Raw genomic sequence first — 25,499 nt, 5'->3', positions numbered from 1 at the left:
ATAGGCCCTGTGTTTTAAGGTGAGAGGTTACAAAGGAGATTTCTCACACAGCAAAGCGACTAAGTACCTACTATGTGCAAGGCTCCAGAGCAACACAAGGATGAATAAAAGATTTATAGTCTGGTAATAAGGAAGAAAGGGCAGCACATGAACTTTAGTTAAAAAGCAGCATATGACAAAACAAACATGTCATAAGAGAAGTCTAATGAGCATGAGCCACAATGCCTGGGCAGGCATCACCAGGGCAGTCGTCCTCCACGATACAAATTCTAGCTCACACTGATCAGCGACATGTTTTTGTCTCTCTTTGTACTGCCAGCACTTTGCACAGTGTCTGACGTACAGTGGGTGCTTAATAAATGCTTGCAACTGGCTGGGCTTTAACGTTTAGATCACATTTTATTTGTTGTTCAATTGTTTCAGTCAAAGGCATGTCTCTTTGACCTCATTTGGGGTTTTCTTGGCAGAGACACTAAAAAATCATCGGATTATTTGAAAGCTATGCATTTTAAAAAGAGCCTAGACATAAGATTCATCTTTTTAAAAATTTATTTCATTAAATATTTCCCAATTACATGTAAAAAAATTTTTAACATTCATTTTTTTAAAAACTTGGGTTTCAAATTCTGCCCCTCCCTCTTGCCTCTCCTCACCCCTGGAGAAGGTAAGCAATATATCAATTATACATATGAAGCTAGACATAGTATTTCAAGAAATCATAAAAGAAAAAAATTACCCAGACATCTTGGAACCACAGGGTTCTAAAAAAAAAAAAAAAACTGAAAGAATTCACTAAAATTCACTCCCTGAAAGAAACCCCAACATGAAAACTCCCAGGAACATTATAGCAAAAACCCACACTTCTGGTTCAAAGAAAAAAATACTGCAAGCAGCCAGAAGGAAAGAATTTAAGTACTGAGGAGCCAGTCAGGATCCCACAAGATTTAACAGCCACCACTTCAAAGAAGTGGGGAGCTTGGAATAGGATATTACAAAGGCAAAGATGTAGGCTAACAGCCAAGACTACCTTGTCTAGCAAAACTGAGTATAATCTTATAAGGGAAAAACATACTTTTAATGAAATAGAGGACTTCCAAACATTCCTGACAAAAATATCAGAATTAAAGAGAAAGGCTGACATGCAAACATAGAAGTCAAGAGAAGTATCAAAAGGTAAACAAGTGAGTAACCATAAAAGATTGAATAAGGTTCAACTGTTTACATTCTTATGTGTGGTGATCATCTCTGTAGCTTCTCAGAATTCTATCATCACGAAGGGTCACAGTAGGAGTCTAGTTACACAAAGACCTAGAAGTGACTGCGTTATGTTTTGATGATCTCAAAAAAAGAACCGAAACCGTAGGGAAGAGAAACATGCTGGGAGAGGGGGAAAAGAGAGGAAGAATCCAGAAAATGATTTCAAATAAGATGCACAAGGAGAAGACTATTCCACAAGGAAGAGTGAGTAGCGGAGTGGGTGGCATTTGCCTCATTCTCATCTGAATTGTTCAGAGGAAAAGTACACATTTGTACACAGTTCGGTAAAGATGTTCCTAGTACCCAAAAGGGCATTAAGAGGAGGGAGAGATCGGTCAGAAGTAAAACAAGCTCTTTAAGAGGGGATGGAAGAAAAGGAGAAAGGAAAGTGTTCAAGCCTATTTCACTTCTGGATGGTTCTGCTATGAAGTTTTCCCCTCCATCAACCCTAAATCTGCCTCATGGCTACCTCCTCCAGTTCTTCTTAGGTTTGCCCTTTCTGGCCAAGGGGCACCAATCTAATCCCTCTTCCAATGATTCCTTTGGATGTTCAGGAGATTGAGCCGATTTATGTACAGGTAAAGAGGATGTTTTTATGACTTGGTTCCCCCTTCCCCACAGGGGTAACTGTGTGATACAAAAGACAGAAGTCAGGAAGATTTGAGTGTGAGTCCTGCCTCAGATAACTGTATGAACTTGGGCAAGCCTCTCTCCTGACCTGTAAAATGGGGCTAATAATACTTACTTCACAGGGCTGTTGTGAGGATCAAATGAGATCACACTTGTAAAGTACTTTACAAACCTTAAAGACTTTTATTTACATTATTACTGTTGCCATTTATATTGTCTTGTGTTAAATGCCTTTGCTTTCTATTTATGTGTCTCTTATATGGTCTGGAAATAGAGGTTAGATCAGATAGCACATGGGCCATAAGCAGCATGAATGGTTACACCAAAGAGCAAAAATGATCTCTAGGAGGGTAGGTTGGTGGGTGGACTACAGAGGCTTAAAAAAAAAGCACTACAGAGGTTCAAAGTAACTTTAAAATAGATTGAAAGGATTATGAAATAAGGAATATCTAAGCTGAGCATCAAAGGATAAGTAGACTTGATAGGGAGAGAATGGAGAGAGGGAAGGGAGACATCAGCAAGGACTCAGGGTAGGGAAAGTATGGTGTGTATGTCAGAAAGAAACAGCGAGTAAAGCAATTTAATTGCAGCATCTGGAACTTGCAGTAGTGAACCGGATAAACAAGAAAGGAAAATTGAGGCCAGACTAAGGATTTAAGACTATTCTAGGGGGCGCCACAGTGCACAGAGCACAGGCTTCAAATCTGGCCTCAGATACTCACCAGCTGTGTGACACTGGGCAAGTCACTTCACCCTGTTTGCCTCCGTTTCCTCATCTGTAAAATGACCTGGAGAGGGAAATGGCCAACCTCTCCAGCATCTCTGCCAAGAAAGCCCTAAATGGGGTCACAAAGAGCTGGATACGACTGAATGATAATAAGAACGAGCAGTGGGGAATAACTGAAGACTTCTGAGCCCAGGAGCGATATGATTTGGACAAACTGTAGGGAGAAACTATTAACCTTGTCAGTTCCAAGTCACAGGTGGTGGTCCCTATTGCTGACAGCAGGTTCTTAGCTGTGTACTTGTTTCACCTGACAGAAAGTAAGCTCCTTGAAGGCAGGTACACTGTAAGTGCTTAATAAATGCTTAATGACTGATTTTCCAGCAGGCTAGAGGAGAGGGAGAGAGAACAGAGGAAGAGAAAGGAGGACTTCTAGGAGACCAGAGGCAGGAATTAAATCCAGTAGGAGTCTCTGTTAATATTTGACAGGGTATTTCCTAATATCTGATTGCTAGTGTCCTCCTTCCCTGCGTTGTAACTATCTGATGTTTACTCTGCCTCAGATTTATCTGGAACATGTACATGTTTTCTTCCTTCAGAACAACCGTAAGCTGTGTTAGTTGGGCCCATAGTAGGTGCACAACAATTATAACGATTTACTGTTTGACAGTACTGATTATAGATTAGGCCAGAATGTCTAAGAGATGTGGGGGAGTTGGGAGGGAGAGGGATAGATTTAGAATCAGGAGACATGAAGGTAATTCGTGGCTTTTCCATTTATTACCTGTGTGAACTCAGGTAACTCAATATGTCTCGTACTCAGTGGGCCTCTTGGTCACTGGAAACAGAGGGAGCAGGTGACTGCTACACGGTCCCTTCAAGCTATAACTCCGTGATCCTATGCCTTTGTAAACGCTCAATATAATGATGATTCAGGGAATAATTTCATAACAAAGCAAAACTACAACAAGTTTGGTTACAGAAATGAACAAGCTTTTCTTCTTACAAAAAGGGTGAAGTACAGGGGGCAAGGCTGAGATAAGAAGCCAAATCCTGTGAATACAGCACTCTGTGTACAACTCGTGCTTTGGGGATGGGGGGGGGGGGTTGCACTGGGCCACCCTGATCCTGTCATTAAAGCTGGGGTGGAAGAGGGGACTGGCATCCTGAGGAATGCATGAAAGGTCAAGGGCTCCAGGGTGCTAGAAGGGAAAGGATCAATAATGGGCAATGAAGGCCCATGGAGGTAATGAATGCCATGTCAAAGCACGGGGGAGCCAGTGCACATGGCTTTATGACTTCACCTAGCAAAAAGGGGGCTTACATAAGGTTCCTGACTGGTGGGGCAGAAAGAACAAGACTGGCAGCAAGAAATTAGAGGGGGGCAAATTGCTGGCTGTAGGGGGCCCAGGTTTGGTAAGAAAAGAAATGAAGCTAGTAAAGGGCTGGCACTCACCAAATGGACAAAGAGTGAGGGGATAAGTGGAACTAATTAGATTATAAATAAAGGGAAGACTGGCAGGGTTAGAGATCATAGACTAATAGATTTGGAGCCAGAAGGTGCCTTAGAGACCATCTGAATAGCTTGCTCTCCCTACTTTGTGCTGGGATCAACACAAAAATTAAATGAAACAAGGCCCCCGTCTTCATGGAGTTCACAACCCAGATTCAAGGGAGAGAAAAAATTCACTACAAAGGAACAGGTTAAAAACCATGAAAACAGGATGTGAGACAGTCTTAAACATCTGCTTCAATTCAACAAACATTGATTAAACTCCTACTAAGTGCATAGCTGCAATTGGTACTAGATACGAAGATGCATTCAGAATATGCCTAAATAGAAAAGTCTTTAAGGAGACTGTCAAAAGGCAGCTAAGATAACTGTGAATTAGGTGTCAAATAAAGCCAATGAGGAAAACGGGAGTGCTTCATAGAGGCCCTCTGATGCCTTCACAAGAGTTGGATGTGGCAGAGGACACTAGACCGCAGCCAGAACAGCAAGGCTTCAAGACTGGCTGGGCCACTTTAGGCAGATCATTACCTCTCTGGGCCTATTTCTTAATCTGAAAATCAAACTCACAGACTTGTGAGGAGACTCACACAAAGCACGTTCTAAAAACATGACTGTGTCCCCTTCGATACCATCATCCCTCCCAAAAGAAATGACTTCCTAGCAAGGGAAATGAACCTCAAAGGTGGTAAATCCAGAAGGAAGGCGGAGTTAAAAGCAATTGGTGGGTTGGTGGCCTGGTTTCCTGCCAACTGGGCAATGACTACGGTGCTGAGACTTTGTGCCAGAGCAAGTGAGAGGTAGCAGGTGCCCACCAACTGCCTGTTTAGTATGGATAAGAGTACATCACTTGGCTCCAGCTGGGATACAGTCAATTCCCAAGGCCTCCAGGAACCACTGCCCCTTTTTCTTCTGTTTTCCAACAAAATTCAAAGGGAAGGAGAGGGAGGGAATATGGCTAAAGGGGGAGAAAACCACTCCTGGTCATTTTATCTCCTTACTTCAAATCCTTAACACACCTCCAGCATCAGTTAACCAAGTGAACATAGGGGGGTTGGAGAGAGGATGTAAGGAATATTAAGGGGAAAATAAGAAAAAAGAAAGCCTTTCATTTTCTGTTCCATCTTCTCTGACAGGATATTCTTTTGAAATCCCCAATATATTCTGGCAAATATAACAGCAAGAGAACTCTTTATTAAAGCCTCAGAAGCTTGAGAGCTGAGTATGACACACAGGATTTAATGGCTAACACAGTATCCTAGGAGCCCAAAGACCCAGATTCAAGTCCTTGTTCCATCAATGACTCAATTATGAAATTAAATTACAGGAATGGTGATGACACTTGTTTCTGACCTACCTCATAAGAGCAAGACAATGTTTACAAAATGAGCTCTATGAGGAAAAGGAAGTGCTCAATATATTAACAGATTCTTCCTTTGTAAAGGTAGTGACATTTCAAGCAAAGAACAAGCTCCCTCAGACTCCAGAGTTCAACACTGGGAGTTTCTCATCCTCTGGTGAGCAGGCCTGAGCCTGTCTAACCTCTAACCACCAAATGCACCACTCCTAGCTTCCTCGGCCAACAAGAGAAAAATAACAAAAAGCACTCTCCAACAGTGCCAAAGGGGTGGCGTACAGGGAAATGAAGGGAAGCAACAAATTATTTGAACCAGATACCTTCAGCCAATCAATATCCACTACTACTTCAAGGGCTAACATGCTAATCCAGCCTTGTACACAAAAAAGGAAGACAAGTTCTTCTCTGACTTTGGAAAAACACTCCTAAAATTGGTTTAGTGGTGATTAGCAGAATTAAAAAAAGCATCCAATAACTAGATTACATCAATAATAATTAACAATGAAATGGGGTAAGATACAAAGGTAAAGATGGGGAAAACAGAACAACAAAACAATAAGACAAACAGGTTTAAATATCAACTCTTCCCAAGCAGACATTTGCTATGAAAGACCCATTATTGTAGATGATGTAAGACAATGGATAACACAAAGACAGGACTATAAAATCAAGCTGTATTTTTGATAAACCTAAAAATATATATTTATTCTGTAAAATAGCCTTTCGATGACACTCTCCTTACCCTAAACAACTTTGGGAACTCCTGAAATTGTCTTCTGGACCAGTTAAGACACCAGAGAAAATCAGTCATATTCTTTTACAGCTAACCTTTGTACACACTGTCAATGGCACCAAATCACTCATACAAATACACAATCAAAGAAAGCTGATTAATAAACCAGTGGGACAAATCTTTTAAGTACTATGTCCTTCTAGTCACTTATCTCACGCTTCCCTCAGTCAACATTTTCTTTACCTACATGGTTAGGGCAAATTCCTTATCCACTGAAGTGTTCTGTCTGGCCTCTGCTCTAGGTGAGTTTAATACTGTGAGAAGTTTGCATCTAACAATTTGGTCCCTTCTCACAAGACCATTTTTCTGAATTGTCATAAAATACTCCAAGTCAACAAGTACTTAATAAACATGCTCTGTGTGCTGGGTATGCTGCAGGACTACAAAGAAGAGATGGTTCCTGACTTCCAGACCTTTATACCCTAGCTGAGCATATCTACTTGGTTATTCCCAGAATCTGGGAGTTTATTGGGGTGAGAGCTCCCAACCCCAAGCCACAGCCCAACTACTCCATGTCTTAATATGGGTGTTGCTATGTTCCAGTGTTGCTATGGCCAGGTTTCTAGGGATGAGCCTCTTCAAACTTTGCAAGGTCATTCATTGTAGATGGGCTCCTAGACATGGTCTTTTACGGTCAGGAGCACCTGCCAGAGTCTACAAACCACTGAGATCCCAGGATCACCATCATACCACAGGAGATCACTGAAGAATGACCTTGGTATAGGAGTGGATGATGCAATATAAAAATATATTAAACAACCATAAAACAATATAAGCTAGTCAATCAATCAGAAAGCATTTACTAAGCATATGTCAAGTACATGGTACATAGACAAAAATGAAAAATTCTGCCACCAGGAAGCTTAAAGATTATCAGAGGAAATAATATAAGCACATATATGAGCATGCAAAGCATGTAACCAGATGACTGGACAACTGGAAGAACAACGGTGCCACCGGGAGAAAAAACAAAAGCAGGAAGAAAGGCAAATTAAAGGGAAGATCCAGATACTTTAAGTTTGAGATGTATTCCAGCAGGTGAAAGTAAGGAATAGTGGGTGGGGATAAGAGTTAAAGATCTTCCCCACCCATCAATAGGCCTCAATACCTTCTGTTGATTTCTACTGAGGCACTGGGTCAGAGGGTCCTGCCCTCTGGGTCTTAAAAGCATATAAACACTCAGTGGGAGGTTTTACTTTGGGGCTTACTCCTTGGAAGTGTTGTTCCGCCAGATGAGACTCTGGGCCACTAAGAAGCCTCCCTCCCCCCACTTTGAAAACCCAGATGTTGGTGCTTCTCTCTCTGGTAACTATGTATGTATTGCTTAAGGTCAGACAGTTGGAAGCCTTGTCTGCTGGTCTTTATTTCTGTTTGTATTTTCTCTGAAGTTCAGGGTGCTGACTTTCCCCTGAACTAAGTGAATGATATATGTGTTTGATTAAAATTATTGTTGACCCCTCAAAAGTTGCTTTCCTTTTAGAAAAGCAGATCTAAGAACCTGAACAGCACGCCCTCCTGTGTATGCCTGGGTCCTTGCTGTTAATTCTGGGGAGTGGTCAGGGCTGAGATTTGTGAGTCAAGACAAAGAGTTCAGAGTTAAAGCTCTGAAAGCAGATAATCTCTCTAAGATTGTCTCTAAGAGAGAGACAAAGCTACAGACACATCCATATTTGGGAAGCATGAGGTCAAATAACAATCACAGAAGTCAGAGTAAGAGAAAGTTAGAGGAAAAGAAACACAAGGAAAATACTGTGTCACGAAAATTCAACCTTAAATCAGGAAAATACTCAGGAAACTGACTGTATTCTGTAAAGGAATCTGAGGCTTCTCCAACCAAAAAAAAATGTAGCTTGACATAACTTTGAGAGTGACCTTGCACAGCCCTCCCTCACTAAAAACAAAGTCAAGTGCAAGTCATGTCATCGTTTCTCTGATGGCCTGGTCTTCTTGGAAAAACAAAGGATGAACACAGACAGAGTGAAAGCTAAAGAATAATGAAAATGACCAGCTGGATGGCTGGAGCAGATCAGTTCCCTTAGAGCAAAGTCTGGCTTTCTTACTCCAGGTATGGATACAATAAAGCAAGAAGCTCAAAGGCTGACTGCAGGCTTTGGTGGAGACTTGGAAACTTGCTGGTTAATGAATCAGACACAAAAGTTTCCTGATGAAGCTAATTAAACTGGGAAGGACTGATGAATGAGCTACTTTAAAGTACTTTCACATTAAATGTCACAGAAATGCTAAATAACAGGGCTGATGATTCCAGGAGGAACAATGGCCAGGCACATGGAGGTGGGAGCCTAGGGTTCAGCATGTGGAGGTGTCACAAACCCCATTCCCAAGAAGCAGGGCTCAGGTCCAAATGAATATGAGCAGAGAGTAGGCACAGAGTGGGAATGAGGAAACTGGAGTTTAGGCCAAGGGTTACCAGTGTGATCCCCAGCTAATGCTCAGTATACCAGGTCACCTCAGCAATACAGCCATTATACCACCCACTCCCATCCATATTGTGACAACAGAAAATGTCATGAATGAAATTGCTTTGAGATTTTAAAAATACTTTCTTCAAATACTAGTTATATGAAATTCCAGATATTTAGGCATCGATTAAAGATGGCAAAAGAGAGAGTGAGCAGTCATAAACTTGTGCTAGTGTAATAAATGAAGATTTACCCTGCAGCAGTCTTCTGCCTCCTTCCTAACAGCCTAAGGACAAAGGATGATGATGATGATGGAGGTGATGGAGTTCAGATTCTGGGAACCTCCCGGAACTCCCCTTGAATCTTCCCACTTAATCTGGCCTTTCATATTCAAATCTGTTGCCCTTGGCCTAGCCAGGCCTTCCATAGTCCCACTTGCTTCCCACTCAAACCCTCCAGTGTCCGGATATCTCTTGATTGCCTCCAGCTGTTTCCAACCCTAGACTAGTTACCCTATTCCCATTAAGATCCTCCTTAGACCCTCCTCCCAGACCACTAGACCACCTCTAGATCTTTCCCACGGACTTTCTGTATATAAATTCCATCTAGCCTCCATGAAGGCCCTCAGACTCAATCCAGCTCAGGCTCTGTCTAGCTGAGATTCTATCTAGCCTGCTTGTGAATACAAATGCTTAGGCTCCTTAAGAGTCAAACCAATATAGCGAATCTTTAATAAACTTTGTCTTTCTTTGGCTTTAAGAAGGCTTGAGTTAAATTCATTTGAGCAGGACCTGGCATGTCAGTATTTCAGCGTCCCGGGCACCCCTGAACCTCAACAGAGGCACAGCCCTCTTGGAGTCACACAGCCCCTACACAAATATGACTGCATGACCCTGGGTATGATCACCCTGGAAGGGACTCCAAAGGTCATCCAGGCCAAACCAGAGGAAATGCAAACTCTGCCAGATTTGAAATGACTGGGGAATTGTATTGTCGCTACCAAGAGAGTGAAGCAGGATTGGAGTGTAGGTCCCCTGGTCTGAATTGGCACTCTTTCCTTCATACCACAATATCACCTAATTGGGTATTTTACTGTCACACATTTTTGATATTATTTCATTGAGCAGAAAGAACCTTTCAAATATTACCATAGCAGGTCTCGTTTGGGGGAGCCTCATGTTCTCACATCTCTCAGGCTTTTTAAAAACAGGGCACATTTGTGATGAACAATGAAAGGCCTTAACAACAAGGCTATAGTGGGAGGTAAGCAGAAAATGAAATTTTATTAATCTCATAAACTCCATTTAGTGATAGTTGATCTTGGTAAACTGTATTCCTTTCAAATGTCAAAACTTAAGCACTTTGATCAAATGAAATCTCAAGCAAGTCCTAGGTAATATATTTAGTTCTTTCTCCACTGTCTCCGCAGAGCTGGGCAATGTGATCATGGAATGTCACATGCTTTCCAATCTGGATGATCGTCAGTTTCACTGAATTCTTATTCTTATTCTTTTTTTTGGTCTCCTACTTGGGAGGCAGATCATAATAGAAGACAGAGTACTGGTCTTGGGAGTCAGGGAAATCTGGGTTCAAATCCCACTTCCTACACTATGTAGTCTGAGAGAAGACCCTTCCCCTAATTCTATGGGCCTCAGTTTCCTCATTTGTAAAATCAAGAGAGGGACATGATAATCTTTGAGGTTGCTTTCATCTGCAAATCTATGATCCAGTGATTCTTTTTTATTCCTTTTTGCAAGGGATAGCTCTCTGATGAAAGATATCAATAAAAATGTTTGAGAAAAATATCTTAGTTCTATCAGCTCTCACTTTGTTTTCAAAGTAGGACCCAATGAAATACTGAGATGAAAAAGACAGACATTCTTAAGGTCTTAGGTCATCCCTTCTTTGGAATGCAGTAAATAAGCAAAAGGCAGCTTCTTTTATTTAGCTAATGTCACCTAACAGACATGATCTCACCCTCAACTACTCTGTGAAGGAGATAAGGAGTCAGTTTACTCTATTAGCTGTGTGTCACTTCTGGCAAAACTTGACTTCAGTTCTTCACGGAGGCAACTCTCTGTGAAGCCCAGACGTCAATGTCACTATTCTAATCAGTAAGACAGCTCTGACTCACTTAAAGACCACAAGCAGCGGTCAAGCTCCCATTTCAGACAGTCCTCACCCCATCGAAAATGTAGACCGAATCTGAGGGATCAGAAAAAGAGCCCACCAGTAGGGAGAGGTGCATTTGGAGTTTGTTGTTTACCTTTTAGGAGCTGCCTGGACATCAAGTCATCGCACACGCTTCCTGCAAAGGCAACTGTGAAAAATGCACAAAATACAAAAACATCATCAGGAAAGGATCTTTGACACTGGGTCTGTTTAAAGCAGCAAAATGAATGGACACAGGAGTTAATTCTAAGTACAAGAGACACGTAACAGCCAACATCCATACAGTAATTTAAAGCGCTCCCATAAAGAAGTGAACTGCCAAGTAAAAATCCCAATTTTATGTTAAGCCCTGAGGTAGAGACCTCCTGTGTACCAACCACAAACACAGTCTTGGCCAGACCAATCCCTGTTGGTCTCAAGTTCAAAGCCTTAGTTGCTTCTTTCAGACACTGAAGGGTTCAGGGAACACTGTAACATGTAGCCAGTCACCAGAGCATTTCACTACCAAGACACCACTCCAGGATGATAGCCAAGGTCTGGCCCTTATTTCCAAGTTATATAGGTGGAAAATAAGATAATCCCTATTAAACAAATTTATAAAGTACGTCTCTCTACCAGCTTTACTCTTTTAGAACTGAAAGGCAAACTATTCAATGAGATTATTAGGGGGAGAAGTCTCTGCTATGTACTCAAACTTAGGCTAAAGCCTAGACCAGGAATGGGGAACTCTTGGTCTTGAGGTGACATGTGGCCTTCCAGGTCCTTGGGTGTGGCCGTTTGACTAAGTCCAAATTTTAAAGAACAAATCCTTTTATTAAGGGGATTTGTTCTGTCAAGTTTGGATTCAGTCAAAGGGTCACATGTGGCCTCCAAGCCGCCTAGATATTTAAGGGGAAAAAGCTGGCCAGACTCTAGGCCCTTAAAATAATATTGTTAATAACTGACATATATAGCATTCTAGCCTGACTTACATGATCTCATCTGATTTCCACAACCACCTACCACAAAAAGTAATGAAGATGTGGTCATTCTTATTTATAAATGAAATACGCTAAATGCCTTGCCCACAATCGCAGAGACAGTATGTAGCAGGCCCAGGACTCCATCCCAGCATCCTTTAGTGAGTATTCCCCAATAAACCCTACAAATCCTAAAAGACTTGGGCTCCAGTGTCAGGGAACAGAGAGAAGAGAGAATTCGTGTGTTCCCTCCATGGAAAAGTCATCAGAATTCTGTGTTGTTCAGGCCCAGGCTAGATGATACGGTCTCACAGGGTCCTTTGCAACTCTGAGACCATATGCTAACATCACAATGTGCACAAAGATAACACTCCATCAGCAGGCTAGTTGCTTTGAAAGGCATTAATGAAGATATCTGTCAGAGTATGCCAGTATTACCAAGCAAGAAAAGAGAATGTACCCAATTCCCAGTTCTTTGGGGTTTCAATTTCCATTGAGGAAATGTTCCAGCTGCCCCCTATCTCATACAGGCTTCATTAGCTGTCCCTCACCCCTAAGAGGGGTGGCTCCATCTGGCACTGGGCACTGATGAAGCACTATGTGTCAAGCACTGTGTAATGGGTAGACATGCAAATAAAGGGAAAAAAACAGCCCTGGGACACGTCCCTGGAGTCTATTCTCCATTCTAATAATCTGGTCCTAGAACTACTATGTACTTATTATTATTACCACCATAAGCATGCCTTTCTAAAAAATGAACTTTCACTGTACTCCCATTGGATACCTAAGGAGAGAGACAAAAAAGGAATAGTCATGAAATGGTTGGTTTCTTGAAGGCTAAAGAAGCCTGGAAGTGTTTGAGTCACCAACCGGTAGAGATCGTAGTCTGTGAGAGGCACAGCAAAGCAGTGGGGCAGGAGCCAATGACTTAGAACAGGGACTGTGCAAACCACAGGTTTCTAACAGATGGCATGAGCTTAGAGATGCTCTCAAACGAGCTGAAAGTCAAGATGATCAACGTGTGAACTGACATCTCCACTCTTCCTTCTTTTAGCCTGAGGCTTGCCATTTTTCTGAAGGGGCTACTCCAAGCTAAAGGACTGAGGCAAGTAATCCTATGCTGAGTAATATATCCAAATATCCCATCACCAAATAGCTCCTGAGTAACCATTTGGTCAGGGTAACAGTCCCACAACAGGTCTGAATCATGAAATCATCATAAGCATCGAAAATAAAGAGATGTGATTTGAGGCTGACTTAAGTTAAAAATCTCAAAATAAACGTTAACAGTTATTGTAACAAAATAAAATATAAAATAGCATGAAACACAGACACTCAGCTCCTTCTGTTTAACTTACTGGTTGTCACATAATGAAAAGGGTCTGCTTGATGTTCTGAACTCGATTCTTCTATGGAAATAAACAGCTCCCCTTCCAACAACGCCTCCTGGCTTACTTCTGCCGCTTCCCTTCTCCAGTGAATAATTATATATTTCAAAACCTGAAAAGATCACAACTCAGAGGAAGGGCTTAACTTGTATTAGCCCTCAGGGTAACAGGAAATGGTACATTCTAACATCTCCAATGATGAACTAAGAAGACCTGGAGTTCGAATACTATACCGTCTGTTTGTACAAGTTCCAGCGACATGAGTTCTGAGCAGAGATGGTGTGTCTGAGCAAAGCAGCCAGCAAAGAAACTGAGACATAAAAGGCCGTGTTTATGACGGTCCCAAAGCACAGGGAACGGAATCAGATTAGTTTGTATGAACAGCTAATCTGGTGACAACGATCACGAGATGTCACGAGCAGGAAGACAGGAGCTGAAAGACCCTTGTGGTTACCGTCGATGAAGGGCGACAGAGCAGCAGCCTCGCTTCTCCGAGTCGGCCGTCCCTCCGGGCACACCTAGTCAGCCCCATCTCCCACAGCCTCAGTGCATCGCCGCAGGCCGTGAGCTGACTCCATTTCTGAAAAGGCCCGGCACCGAGACTTCCAGAATAACTGAACACAGGCCAGAACTCTCACCGCGACCACCATCCGTGCAGTCACGCTTCTGCACACACCGCTCGGACGTGAAAGAGCGCGGCTACCAGGGCGCGCAAGAGGAAGGGCCAGCAAGGGGGAGGACCGAGGCTCCGGGATGGAGAGCGGCCCACCGAGCTTCCTGGCCCAGGCCTCCAGGAGCGGACGCGGCCGTCCTGGCCGTGTCACTGCCACTGACCTCGGAAGCCGTCTGAAAACATCTGCATCCTCGTATTCTCCTTTCTCAGGGGAGCAAATGAGGGGTCCACGGGGACCTCCGGGAAAGATGCACCGGGAGGCTGGCAAGGAATCGAACGGCCCCACGGGGGCTGAGGCGGGGGCTGCCCCCACGTGCTGGACCCTCCGGCCAGGCCCCCGGGCCTCAGCGGCCTCCGGCGGCGCGGGGAACGAGGAGGGAGCCGGGCAGGCGCCGCTGGAGGTGTGAGGCTGAACGGAAGCGGCCCAGGCGCCAGAATTGGGGAGCACAACCTTCAGGCCCACAGCGCCCGGGCGACGGGGAGGACCGCAGCCCTGCAGCAGGAAGCAGAGCCTTGGCTGGGCAAGGTGAGCGAGAACCGCCAACGAGGGCGGCCTGGGGGGGGGGGGCCAGAGCAAGCCAGTGAGGCTGAAAGTGGGGGAGGGGAGAAGAGGGAGGGGGGGAGGGGGAAGGAGAGGGAGGGGAGGGGGGAGGGGACGGGGGAGGGGAGGGGAGGGGAAGGGGGAGGGAGAGGGGAGGGGGAGGGGGACGGGGAGAGAGGGAGGGAGGGGGAGGGGGAGGGAGGGGGAGGGAGGGGGAGGGGAGGGGGGAGGGAGAGGGGAGGGGGAGGGGAGGGGGGAGGGGAGGGGAGGGGAGGGGAGGGGAGGGGAGGGGAGGGGAGGGGGGAGGGGAGGGGAGGGGGAGGGGGGAGGGAGAGGGGGAAGGGGGAGGGGAGGGGGAGGGGAGGGGGGAGGGAGAGGGGAGGGGGAGGGGGAGAGAGGGAGGGGGGGAGGGGGAGAGGGGAGGGAGGGGGAGAGAGGGAGGGGGTCGAGAGGCTGGGACTCAAAAAAGGAAGCTGTTATCATTAACTTATTAAGAGGGGATAATTATTTGTAAAGTTTAGGTGTGCACAAGTAATTTTTTTAAAACGGCTAAAAAAGTGGAAAGTGGGCATACTAATGCGTCGTTGGCGGAGCGTGACTGAGCCCCGCGCTAGGCAGAGACCTCCATGAAGTCGCTCAGCCCTTTCCCACAGCACCCAGCAGACAGACGCCCATCGCCAGGCTGACGGGGGTTTGGGAGAAGCGATGACGTCAGCGGGCTCCTGGGGACGCCCCTGGGAACCCCGTGGAGGCGCGCGCGCATGCGTGCTCGGGCGCTGCCCAGGCCCAGATGGCTTCTCCCCTCCCTCCGTTCGCGGGGGCGGGGGGATCTAGGTGACGTAAGGGCCAAGGAAGCCAACCAAACGGACCTGTGCGAAAAGAAAGCCGAGGGACTCCCGTCCCCACCCCCCGCCCCGCCGCGCCCCCGTCACCTCACACACGGCCCTCGCCTCCATCGCCCACGACGCCGCCGACGCCTCCTCACGCGGGCGTCTCTCCCGCCGCTCGCCCGCGCCTGCGCACGGGCGGCCGACTCCAGCGCGTGCCTCTGACGCCCCGCCCCCGCGGCCGGGACTCCGCGCGCCTGCGCGCTCGGCTCTTTCTCTCGCGAGCGCCGCCCTGCCCACTCCCCTCCGCCCGCCCGAGCTCCCGACGGAGGCCGAGGCCGAGGCGGAGGCGGAGGCGGAGGCGGAGGTGGAGGCGGGGGAGGCGGGGGCCGGAGGGAGGCGGGCCGCCCCGCAGCTCCGCCCACCAGCCCGCCTCCGCGGGCGCCCGCTGACGAACCGGGCCGGCCCAGCCCCGGCGCCGAGGGGGCCCCGCGGGCCGGGGCAGGGATGGCCGGGCGCCGGCCGGGGCTGGCTCTGGGGGCCGCCGGCGGGCGGCGGCGGGGGCGGGGGCGAGGGGCCCCGGCGGACCGGCGCCACCCGTGACCCCGTGACCCCGTGACCCGTGTGACCCGTGACCCGTGACGCCGCCGGCAGGTGCCAGGTGAGCGAGGCCGCGCCCCTGGAGGGGGGAGGGGTCGGGCGGGCGGGGGCCGGGGCCGTGCACGATTTGCACCCAGGCCCTCCCTCCATCCCCCTCCCCCACGTGGTCTTGAGCCCCCTGCCCTGGACCCTGGCTGTCAGTGAGGACGAGGAAGGAAGGACTTGAACTCGTGTCACCTCGGGGCTATGGGGGGGATGGAGGAGGGAAGAAAGGAGGGGATGGAGCGGGGGAGGAGGGGGAGGGGAGGGAAGGGAGGAGAACAGGAAAGGATGGGGAGGGGGGGAGGAAAGGAGAGGGAGCGATGGAGAAGGGGCCGTCCTCAGCCCTGATTGCCAAGTCTTGCCCTGGGGGGAGTCAGGGGAAGCGCCCCAGCCCTTCAGGGGCCTCCCTGACTACCCAGAGGGGTCTGGCCACCCCGAAGGGGGAGATGGAGGGAGTCTGTGCCAATCCAGCAGGGTCCGCGTGGAGCTTGGTTTTCAAGGTTATTGCCCTTGGTGGCCCTAATCCATGCCCACCCCAAGGGCACTTGGCCCAGTAAGAGGTTCTTGGTTCTCCTGGCAATATTACCAGGCTGATGAGAGCTAAGGGCATGGTGACCGCCTTTCACAAGCTCTTAGCTTCCTGAATGGTTGCCCCAGATTTCTTCCTCATCCCCGGCTCTGTGCTCCTGGATCCTGGGGTCCAGCACACCATTGGCCTCTGTGCTCTGCCCAGGGCTTCTTGATTCGGAGCTGAGCCATCCAAGCTCAGGCTCTAGGTGGGGTCTTTAAGTCCATCTTCCCCTGATAGTGACAATGAGGTGGAGACCCAGAGAGGAAAGGCACATTCAAAAAGCCCCTACTATGTGCCAGGCACTAAGCTGCACACTTTGCAGCTGTTATGTCATGTGATCCAGCAGTCATGGCAGGAAGGTACTATTAGGAGCCCCATTTTACAGAGGAGGAAATAGAGGCAAACAGGTTATGTGACTTGCCTGGGGTCACACAGCTAGTAAGTGTCTGAGGTTGGATTAGAACTCAGGTCTTCCCCTCTCCAGGCCCGGGCTCCATCCGCTGCAGTGCCAGGTGGGTAGAGTAGCTGGGGCTAGAACCCAGGTCACTAAAGTCTTGGGTCTCCATCTCTCTGGTGGCTCTGACCTGAAGTGGAGCTTAGTCCAGCACTACTGAGAAGGATGGTGATCTGTGCCTCCTTGTCTAAGGATTCAGGGTTCTGTCTGTCTGCCAAGTTTGTCGTGGGAGCGTCCCCTGGGGATGCCAACGACAGAAGGACTCTCCAGGAGCCTTGGAGGTACAGCAACCTCTCAGGGAACATGCAGGGCTACCACAGCTAGCCCTCCTCCCTAAGCCACTCCTGTAGCAATAATTGGTGTTTATTAGCAGTTCAAAAACAATAAGTCATCTTGTTTGAACCTCACAAGAGCCTGTTGGGAAGTTAGTACATATATGAAGAAACTGAGGTACCCAGAGTCACTTAGCTGTCACATCTCGTAGCACAGTTGGGACGTGATTTCCCTGGACCTTTTTCTGTTAGAATTCTCCCTTTTTCAATCCTTGGTTCCCCCTCAGACACTCCCCTTTTGTCTCCTGCTGCCCTCCTTGTTCTCCTGCTGGATCCCCAGGGAAGAGGCTGAGGCAGGAAGGGAGAAATGTTCCTGAGGCCACTGACCAGGAAAGGTTGGGGTCCAGGAAGAGGAGGTCCTCCTCAGGACTGAGTGAGGCTTCATCTCCCTGCCAGGAGTTGGAAGGGGTTAACAAAATCAGGTCCTGAGCAAAACCTGCCCCCCACCACTTCACCTAACCGGGTTTCCTGAAATGGAGCAAGTCCCAGATGCTTCTCTACTAATCACATCCCTGGAAATGGGGCCATGCTGCTCAGATTAGCTCAGCCCCTCACCTTCCTGAGGCCCTCTCCGCCTGGAGCCTGGAATCTAGGGCAGACAGACCACTCAGCTACTCCTGCTTTGCTGATAGGGTCAGAAGGGGCTATTTCCTTGGGGTTCCAGGAGGGATCATGGGGGAGCAGCCCAGGGCTAGGGTGGTCCCAACATTTGTGCTCGGATGTGGGGAAGGCCAGACGGTGCTTTTGTCTTTCTCTCCCTCATTACCGTGACAGTCTACCACAGGTGGCTAGCTTGATGGTCTCAGATCCGGTGACCTTCACCCCTTTCTGTCCCCATCTCCATCTCTAATTTTGACTTAACTTAGGAGACTGTCAGAAACATCACCAGGTAGTTCTGCTCTCTGTGACTGACTTTTAAGCAAGTATTCTTTGTTGAATGTGGCCCCTGGAAATGTGCAGCTAAGGAAATTCTGGTCCCATGCTAGCCAGGAGCAAGTCTGTGAGGTAGAGCAGGGCAGCCATCTACAGCAGATTTGCATCTGCTTCTCTGGAGCTGAAGCTGCAGATGGAAAGGGTAGAGAGTAGAGCCTTGTTCGGGACGCTTTCTTCCCTTCTGGCTTCTCTAAATTGGAGTTGTTGATCAGTCATTTCAGGCATGTTCAACTCTTTGTGGCTCCATTTGGGGTTTTCTTGACAGAGATCCTAGAGTGGTTTGCCATTTCCTTCTCCAGCTTATTTTACAGATGAGGAAACTGAGGCAAACCAGATGAAACAATTTGCCCAGAGTCACACAGCTAGGAAGTGTCTGAGGCCAGATTTGAACTCGGGAAGAAGGGTCCTGACACACAGGCACAGCGCCCTAACCACTGCTCCACCCAGCTGTTTCTCACTAGTTCTTGCCTTCGGAGATCTGTCCTTCAGTTCACCAACCTTCAGTCTCCCTCTGCTATGCTAAATAAAAGTATATTTACCAAAAATTGAATAAGCTGCTATCCAGAAAAAAGCAGCTAAGGGGCAATGTTGCTGGGTACCTGGGTATCAGCAGAGCTGCCTGAGCCTTATTGCCTCCTTGTTCACTTTCCCTAATCCCCATTTCCTCATTATGAGGGTCTGTAATGGAGATTTCATTCATAGGGGACAGGAACTCCTCCTCCAGTGCTCCCCAACGCCTAGGGCCCTGACAGTGAAGGTCCCAGCCAGTGTATGCCAGAAGCAGGCTCAAAGCCATTATGGTTCAGATACCCATTATGCCAGATTGCCTCCCTCCTAGAGGAAGACTGTTCATTCCCTGGACACTTTCTTACCAGGATAGGCCATGATAAGAATCATCAAATCTACAAAGATTGTGCAAGATAGTCAGAGAAAGGGCAGGAGAGGTGCTTCAGAGCATGTTATTATCGCCAAAGGTGGCTGACTGCCCTCCCCTGGGGCCCACGGTGTTACAGGTGCTCTAGCGGTAGAGATGCCCTGGCATGTGAGCTGCTCCTTTGTCAGTCAGCTATACTGAAAATGCACTAAGGAGGGGTCACATTTAATCAAATGATTGTATTCTTTCACGAAATTGAAAATCATTAAACAAATAATCACCCTTTAATTTATTTCCGGTCAGGCAAACCCTGGTTTGCTTAAAGTGAGACAGAGCTGGGTTTGAGGATAGCTGGAGGAGTGGCACGATCATCTCTGGATTCTTATGACCCTGGGAAGTTACCAGTATGGTCAGGATTGCTACATTTACAGATAAGGGATTGGCACTTTTGAGAGGCCACATGCCTCCTCTGTGTTTGAACAATTTTTGCCACAGGACTCCCCCAAAGGCCTCTCTTGACAACAAGGCCCTGGGGGTCATGCCTGCACCCTGTAACACCAGCCGCCAAAATCAACCTGAAAGGCTGTTCCAGTGAGGTCTGGCCAGAAGAAAAGCAGAGACATCTAGGGGCTGTGTGGGGGCTCAGCTTCTTGTACACTGAGAGGCAGTAAGGCTTTGGGAACAGCAGCTGTGCCCTGGGGCAGGAGGCCCTGCTCAGGCTGAGTGACCCTGGGCAAGTCACAGTGTCAGGATGGAGGGAATTTCCTTCTCTGGGAAGTCCCGCTATCAGTGCAGTGCTAGGTCCGGTCCCTTCTCTTTGTCCACAATGGGATCTCGTTTCATTTGTACCCCTTACTCCCACCTCCAGCCCCGGGATCAAGGAGCTGTTGCCATAGTGTTTTCTAAATGAGGAATCTGGCCAAAGTGGAGGCGCCTGGAGTCCCTGGCCTTTGGAGGTGATGGAGAATGGGTGCCTCTCTTCTGTTGTACAGGGCCAGGTCGGGAGTGCTCCCCACTGGGAAGGAGCATGTGGCAGAGGAGAGAGGGGCGGCTTCTTAAGGGTGGGACAGCCCCTGGGTCAGCATGGCAGGAAGAAGGCCTGCCCCTGTCCTTGGTTTCCTTTTGTTTTCCCTTCCAAAGAGACTGGGAAAGATAAAGCAAAACGAGAATGTTAAAGCCCAGAAAAGAAAGGTAATGGTCAAAGATCTCTTAGCTGGGGTTCCCACACACTGCATTCCAGCTCCTGCGAGAGCTGCTGAATGGATTCTGATTATGGCCTGTGTGTGTGTGACCTTGGGTAAGTCACAGCTCCTCCTTGGGCTTCACTTTTCTCCTCTGTATAGATCAGGTGACTAGAAGGAAAGCACTGTGGGCCAGCCTGCTCTTCTTCTCCCAGTGTGTTTCTGAAGTGAGATTTGAACCCAGCCCTTTCTACCTTGAATCCCAGCCTTTGCTCCTTGGAACCACATTTGTCCCTCGGCTTTTGTCGCCAACCCCAAGGAGCAGACTAAGGTGGGGAAAAGGGATTGAGAAGCCATTTCTGATCCAGCTCCGTCTTCAGCCCTCAGTGCTGTCAGCTGCAGCCACCATGGCCCTGGCCCAGTTAGCTGAGTCTCCTTCCTTACCTCTCTTTCAGGGGTTGTTTAAGGCCTCTCAGCACTGAGCTTTGGCCGACAGGGAGCATGAGGACGGATCTCAAGGCTGCAGCCAGGTCCTGGGGGCAGTGTCTTTTTCCAAGGTCCCATATGTTCCCAAGGACGCGTGACTGGAGTTTCTAGAAACAAAGAAATGCCCAGAACATTTTGTGCCTAGTAAAGCACCAGCTTTCTTGGGCTGAAGATTAAGCTCTGGTTGACTCACTCCTTGCATTAGAAATCATTCAGGTTTGTGCTCGGTCCCAGCCTGCACCAGGTGCAGCCAAGTCTTTCCGGTCGTCCTCCTGATAGTACATTTCTGGGCCCAATTCTAGTTAGGATTTCAGGCTTGCAGATTATACTCTGAGAGCACACATTGAACATGTAGGATAAGGAACGTCGTGAACCAAAACTGGACAGAAATACAAGTCTCCTGACAAATCAGATTCAATTTCTCCAGAATAATTAATGAATCTGGTACTTTAACTGAGCTCCTGCTACGTACAACTGCTACATCGGGCAACTCTGAGCCACTCAGAAAACCTGCTCTTTGTGGAGGAGAAGCTAAGGCAGTCCACTTCCTCAGTGGCAGGATTTCTCTTCTTATGCCAAGAGCACCTCATTGACATGACCCCTTATCTCTTACTTAGATCATCAGGCTTTCAGGTTGCTGGGGGAAAGCCATCCTTCACCCAAAAACTTCCCAGACTTGTGTTTTTCTGCCCTGTGGGCCCTAGTCATTTTTCCTGGAGGAGCTACACTCTGGTAGGCCTCATGTTGGGCCTGCTCAGGGGAGGGGAGGAAAGAAGGTGGTTACCCCACATTCACATCGCCACATGATTTTCCCCAGTCTGGCTCCTATTCGAAGGAAATCCGTGATACCTGTTAGGGAATATTGTTTAACTTGTTTTGCATTAGTACCGCTAAACAAACGTAATTCCCTCAAGGTAAGTGAAATATGCCGTGACATTTAAAATAATATACTGTCTCCAGGAAACTGCCTTCTAATTGTTTGAAATGTCTGCAAAGTGTTCATTCAGGGTTTATCAAAAAGTCACTTAAGAGGAAGTTGCCAAGATATAGAATAATACATGTGTGTGTGTGATATGCCTTTGAGAGCATCATGTGCACATGGGGGCAGAGCACAATGTGGAACTGGGAGGCCAGATGCCAGGCTTGGCTTTGCCTTTGTGAGTGCTGCTGTCTCTAGAGCGCATTTTCCCAGGTCATGGGGACTGTGCTCTGCAGGCCCTTCTTGCCTCACGTCATCCCTTTCCATCACCCAGACCCAGGATATTCCTGGAAGGGGCACTGTGGCTTTAATTATCCTGCCCCCACCTGATAAAGGCCAACACCAGGAGGTGGCTACAAGAGCCATCTTGTATGTGGATGGAACAAGCCAGTCCACATCACCTCGACTCCCCTGTCGTCTAGCACACGGCATTTTGTCTTTTTTTAAATAAATGTATGTGTTTAATGAGCTGCTGTGCCTTTGGTCTTAGATGGTTTGGTCGGACTGGCTGGAAGTTGTTGCTGTTAAAAACAGGTCTAAGAATTTAATAGGAATGTATGTGTAGAACCTATATAAGATTGTACATCGTCTTGGAGAGGAAGGGGGGAAAATGCAAGATATATGGGAGTAGTTGTAGAAAACCGAAAACAAATAAATTAATTTAAAAAAAAAAAGAAAGACAGGTGTAAGAGTTAGCTAACCACCAAGCACAGCCCTGGCCCTGCCAGCAGCAGGTTCTCCTAAGAGGTTTTGTCTGGCCCCGCAAATTCCTCCCCAAATGTAGAGCCAGAAAGGACCCTGGCTACTGCTACATTGGTGGGTCGTCTATAACTTCTGTCAGAGACCCCTGTGAAACACTGGGGTCACTTAGCTTCCCTCCTAACTGGGACTTGAGTGAATGATTGAGTGGAGTGGGGGGTGGGTGGGGGGTGACAGCTGCACCTTCCACAAAGGCTGGGTTGAAAGCCAGACTCCACCCTGCCTTTATCCAGCTGCTTCATAGGATCCCTCCGTGGCTTCCCTTGGTCGCTTTTATCTTAAAAAAAATAAAGGTGGGGGGGCACAGGAATACTGAAAGTTAGGGATGAAAACCACTTTGGCTCCTCCATATCATATACACTTCTAAACATGTGAACCACCATAAGGAGAAAAATCTAAAAATGAAAGGTTGTTTGGATTAGAATTCTGTTCCGTTAAACCCCCAGCGCCGCCAGCACAATGCAGAAAGCTGGAGCCGGCGTCTCCATCTAAAATCGTGTGGCTTCCTCCCCTCCAGGGTCCCTGCCAGCCCCAGTTCTAGCTGCCTTGGCTCATGGCCGCAGGCCACTTAGGAACGAATAAAGTTCTCCGTCAGAGAGACAGCCTGCTAGCATCAGCCACAGAAGGGTCTGATGTCAGCATGCTCCTGTCCCAGACCCAGAAATCTGGGCCGCCTTTGGGCCAGAATTCCCTGGGCTGAGAAGTGGGGCTGAGAAGCTGCAGTGAGTGAGGACAGGTCAGAGAGGCTGATGGATGGGGAGGGGGCAGTTAGTGGGAATGCCCTGGAAGAGACGCCAGCCAGCCCGGCCGCCCGCCTGCACAGCCTCCCGGAATAATCAGGGAGCGGAGCCGGAGCCAGGGGCCGGAGCAGGGCTTCTGAAACGCAGGATCGAGGCCCCCTCCCCAAGACAGCTCGGGGGGCAGGCTTCCAGTAAGTCCCCCCGGGTGGTCGGTTTGGGGGGCCGGGACCCCCCCGCGCCCGGGTTGCCATGGCGCTGGGCTGGGGGGCTGGGCCGGGGCTCCAGATGGCGCCGAGCGCCCCGCATCCCGAGGGAGCGGGCGGCTGGCGGCGGGGGGCGGCTATTGTCCTGCTGCCGCTGCCGGGCCGCCGCCGCATTCCTGCTGCTCGCGCCCGGCCCGCGCGTCACCGCCGCCGCCACGCGCCCGCACCCGCACCCGCACCCGCACCCTGCGCCCGCCGGCGGCTCGCTGCCAGCCCCGCGCTCCGCGCGCCCTCCGCTCCGCTCCAGCCTCGCGCGTGTGCCGGGCCGCTGCCCGGCGCTCCGCCTCCTCCCCCGCCCGCGGCCGCACCGGCGCGGAAGACCGGCCACCATCCCCTGCTCCCCCAAAACCGCCCCGTCCGGGCCGCGGCGTCCCATCGGTTGGTTGCGATCGTGGCCTGGCCGGGCCTCCGAGGTAGGGAGGGAGGGTTGGTGCGGGGCCGGGGAGGAGGGGGAGGCGGCAGTGATGGTGCTGGTGATGAGCTCAGCTTTGTGCATCCGGCGGCGGGGCACCGAGCCCCAGCTGGCAGGAGCCGGCCGGCGAGGGACGGGGCTGGGGGTGGGGAGGAGGAGGGCAGCGCAGGGCTCCTCTTAGATAAAGGGGGCTTCCCTGCCAGGGAGCGGGGCGCACACCGCGGAGATGGCGGGGCGGGCCTTGCGGACGTTTGTGACTGCTTCCATGGAGAGGGGTGAGACGGAGGAGCGGTCATCACCTGTCACCTCGGGCCCCTCGGCCAGGGATGCCAAGGTGGTTTTGTCGTTGGGAGGCTGCTGGCGACATGTTCGTCTCCGGTCACTGGAGACGTGTGTGAATCCGTGTGACTCCGGGCCTGTGCTCGAACCCCCCCCTCCACCCCGACCCCCCAAGCTAGTGTCAGGTTGGCGGTGCGGCTGTGACAGGCATTGTCAGCAGTCCAGGGGAACAATTGGAGACGCTGCCGTCTCCACCACGGGAAGCAGACCCTGCCGGATGGATCTGCCCTCAGATCCCGCTGAGGAAGGGGGACAACCGATTTGGAAAAGTCAAGGCCCCGCTTCTGTGGGAAGGAGCTGGCAAAGGTGATCTCTATGTGTGTGCCTGGGTAGGCAGCCCCTCCGCTGGGGCGCTGCTGCCAAGTCCAGTGCCACAATCGTTTCTTCTCATCCACTTTTGCTATGGTTCTGGGAGATCTCCCAAACCGCACCCCATGGGCTCCCAGGACGGCCTTTCTTGGGTGCAGGTTCGACCCTGCCCTAACCTGCTGCCAGCGTTCCTGTAGGCTGTTTCAACAGCTGCCTTTCTCCACCCTAAAACCAGCTGCCTTCCCAGGGCAGGAGAACTGGCAGTTTCTGTGTGGTCTGGGTCATCCAAATGGGCGTGGGGGTTGAAAGTGGAGTGGGCAGTGAGTTCTAAATATGTTCCTCCATTAGTTAACTTTGGGGCACCCTCGGGAAGATTAAAGGATTGGGGAAGGAAGGGCTGAGGCAGCTGAGCAGAGCACATGGGATGCCCTCCTGAGAGGGATCGCAATGGCTCAGGAGAGGAGGCTGGCTGCCCGATTTCAGAAGTGGGATCTGGGACTCCATGGGCTCCAAGAAGCTCCCTCATTCCCCTTCCTGTGCAGCCCCCCTCCACTTTCAGGCTTTGAATTCTGTTTCACTAGTTTCTGTTCCTTTTCTCTTCCCATCAGCTTATGTTTCAAGTCAAATAAACTGTCCCTAGCTCTCCATCTTGCTGGTGCCCTCTGCTCCTGCCTAGCCCTCATCCTACCCTCCACATCTCTCTTGTCATCTAGTCCTTCCTAAGGCTGTGATGCTCCTGTTCCCACCCCCCATCACCATCTCTCTCCTCCCTTCTTGATACGGATCCCATTTTAGACTTCACAAACTCCATTTCTTTCTCCTTGTCAGATATTCCTGGCACCGTGTTGGCTCAGTATGTCTCTGGCACATTCCATCATCACTCTGAATCCTGAAGTTGCAGATACAGAAATTCTGCACCCGTTTAGCCTAGGGGACAACCTGAACTAAAAACCAAAGCTTTGGAAGTTACCCCT

General features: G+C 49.2%; 2 protein-coding genes across 4 annotated transcripts in view; one reads left to right on the top strand and one right to left on the bottom strand.

Annotated features, from left to right (window-relative positions):
* Nucleotides 1-15,628, bottom strand: part of TOP6BL (TOP6B like initiator of meiotic double strand breaks) — a 59,978-nt gene extending 44,350 nt beyond the window's left edge. Inside the window, exons 1-3 of the mRNA XM_072639242.1 lie at nt 15,357-15,628; nt 13,181-13,322; nt 10,958-11,011 (exon numbers count right to left, since the gene is read on the bottom strand). Coding sequence (XP_072495343.1) covers nt 10,958-11,011; nt 13,181-13,322; nt 15,357-15,380 — 220 coding nt within the window. The 5' untranslated portion in view covers nt 15,381-15,628. The remainder of the gene's footprint in view (nt 1-10,957; nt 11,012-13,180; nt 13,323-15,356) is intronic.
* A 165-nt stretch (nt 15,629-15,793) lies between these two features.
* SPTBN2 (spectrin beta, non-erythrocytic 2) overlaps nt 15,794-25,499 on the top strand; it is a 42,424-nt gene continuing 32,718 nt past the window's right edge. Inside the window, exon 1 of one of the 3 annotated variants that reach the window (XM_072639212.1) lies at nt 15,794-15,912. The gene's annotated coding sequence lies outside the window, so the exon portion shown is untranslated. Of the gene's footprint in view, nt 15,913-23,228; nt 23,394-23,741; nt 23,879-25,499 lie in introns of those variants that run through there. The other 2 variants (XM_072639213.1, XM_072639211.1) reach the window with 2 other exon arrangements.

This window comes from Notamacropus eugenii, chromosome 2 (genome assembly GCF_028372415.1).
Source record: "Notamacropus eugenii isolate mMacEug1 chromosome 2, mMacEug1.pri_v2, whole genome shotgun sequence".
NCBI classification, from domain to species: domain Eukaryota; kingdom Metazoa; phylum Chordata; class Mammalia; order Diprotodontia; family Macropodidae; genus Notamacropus; species Notamacropus eugenii.
This window is presented reverse-complemented; position numbering and strand designations above follow the sequence as displayed.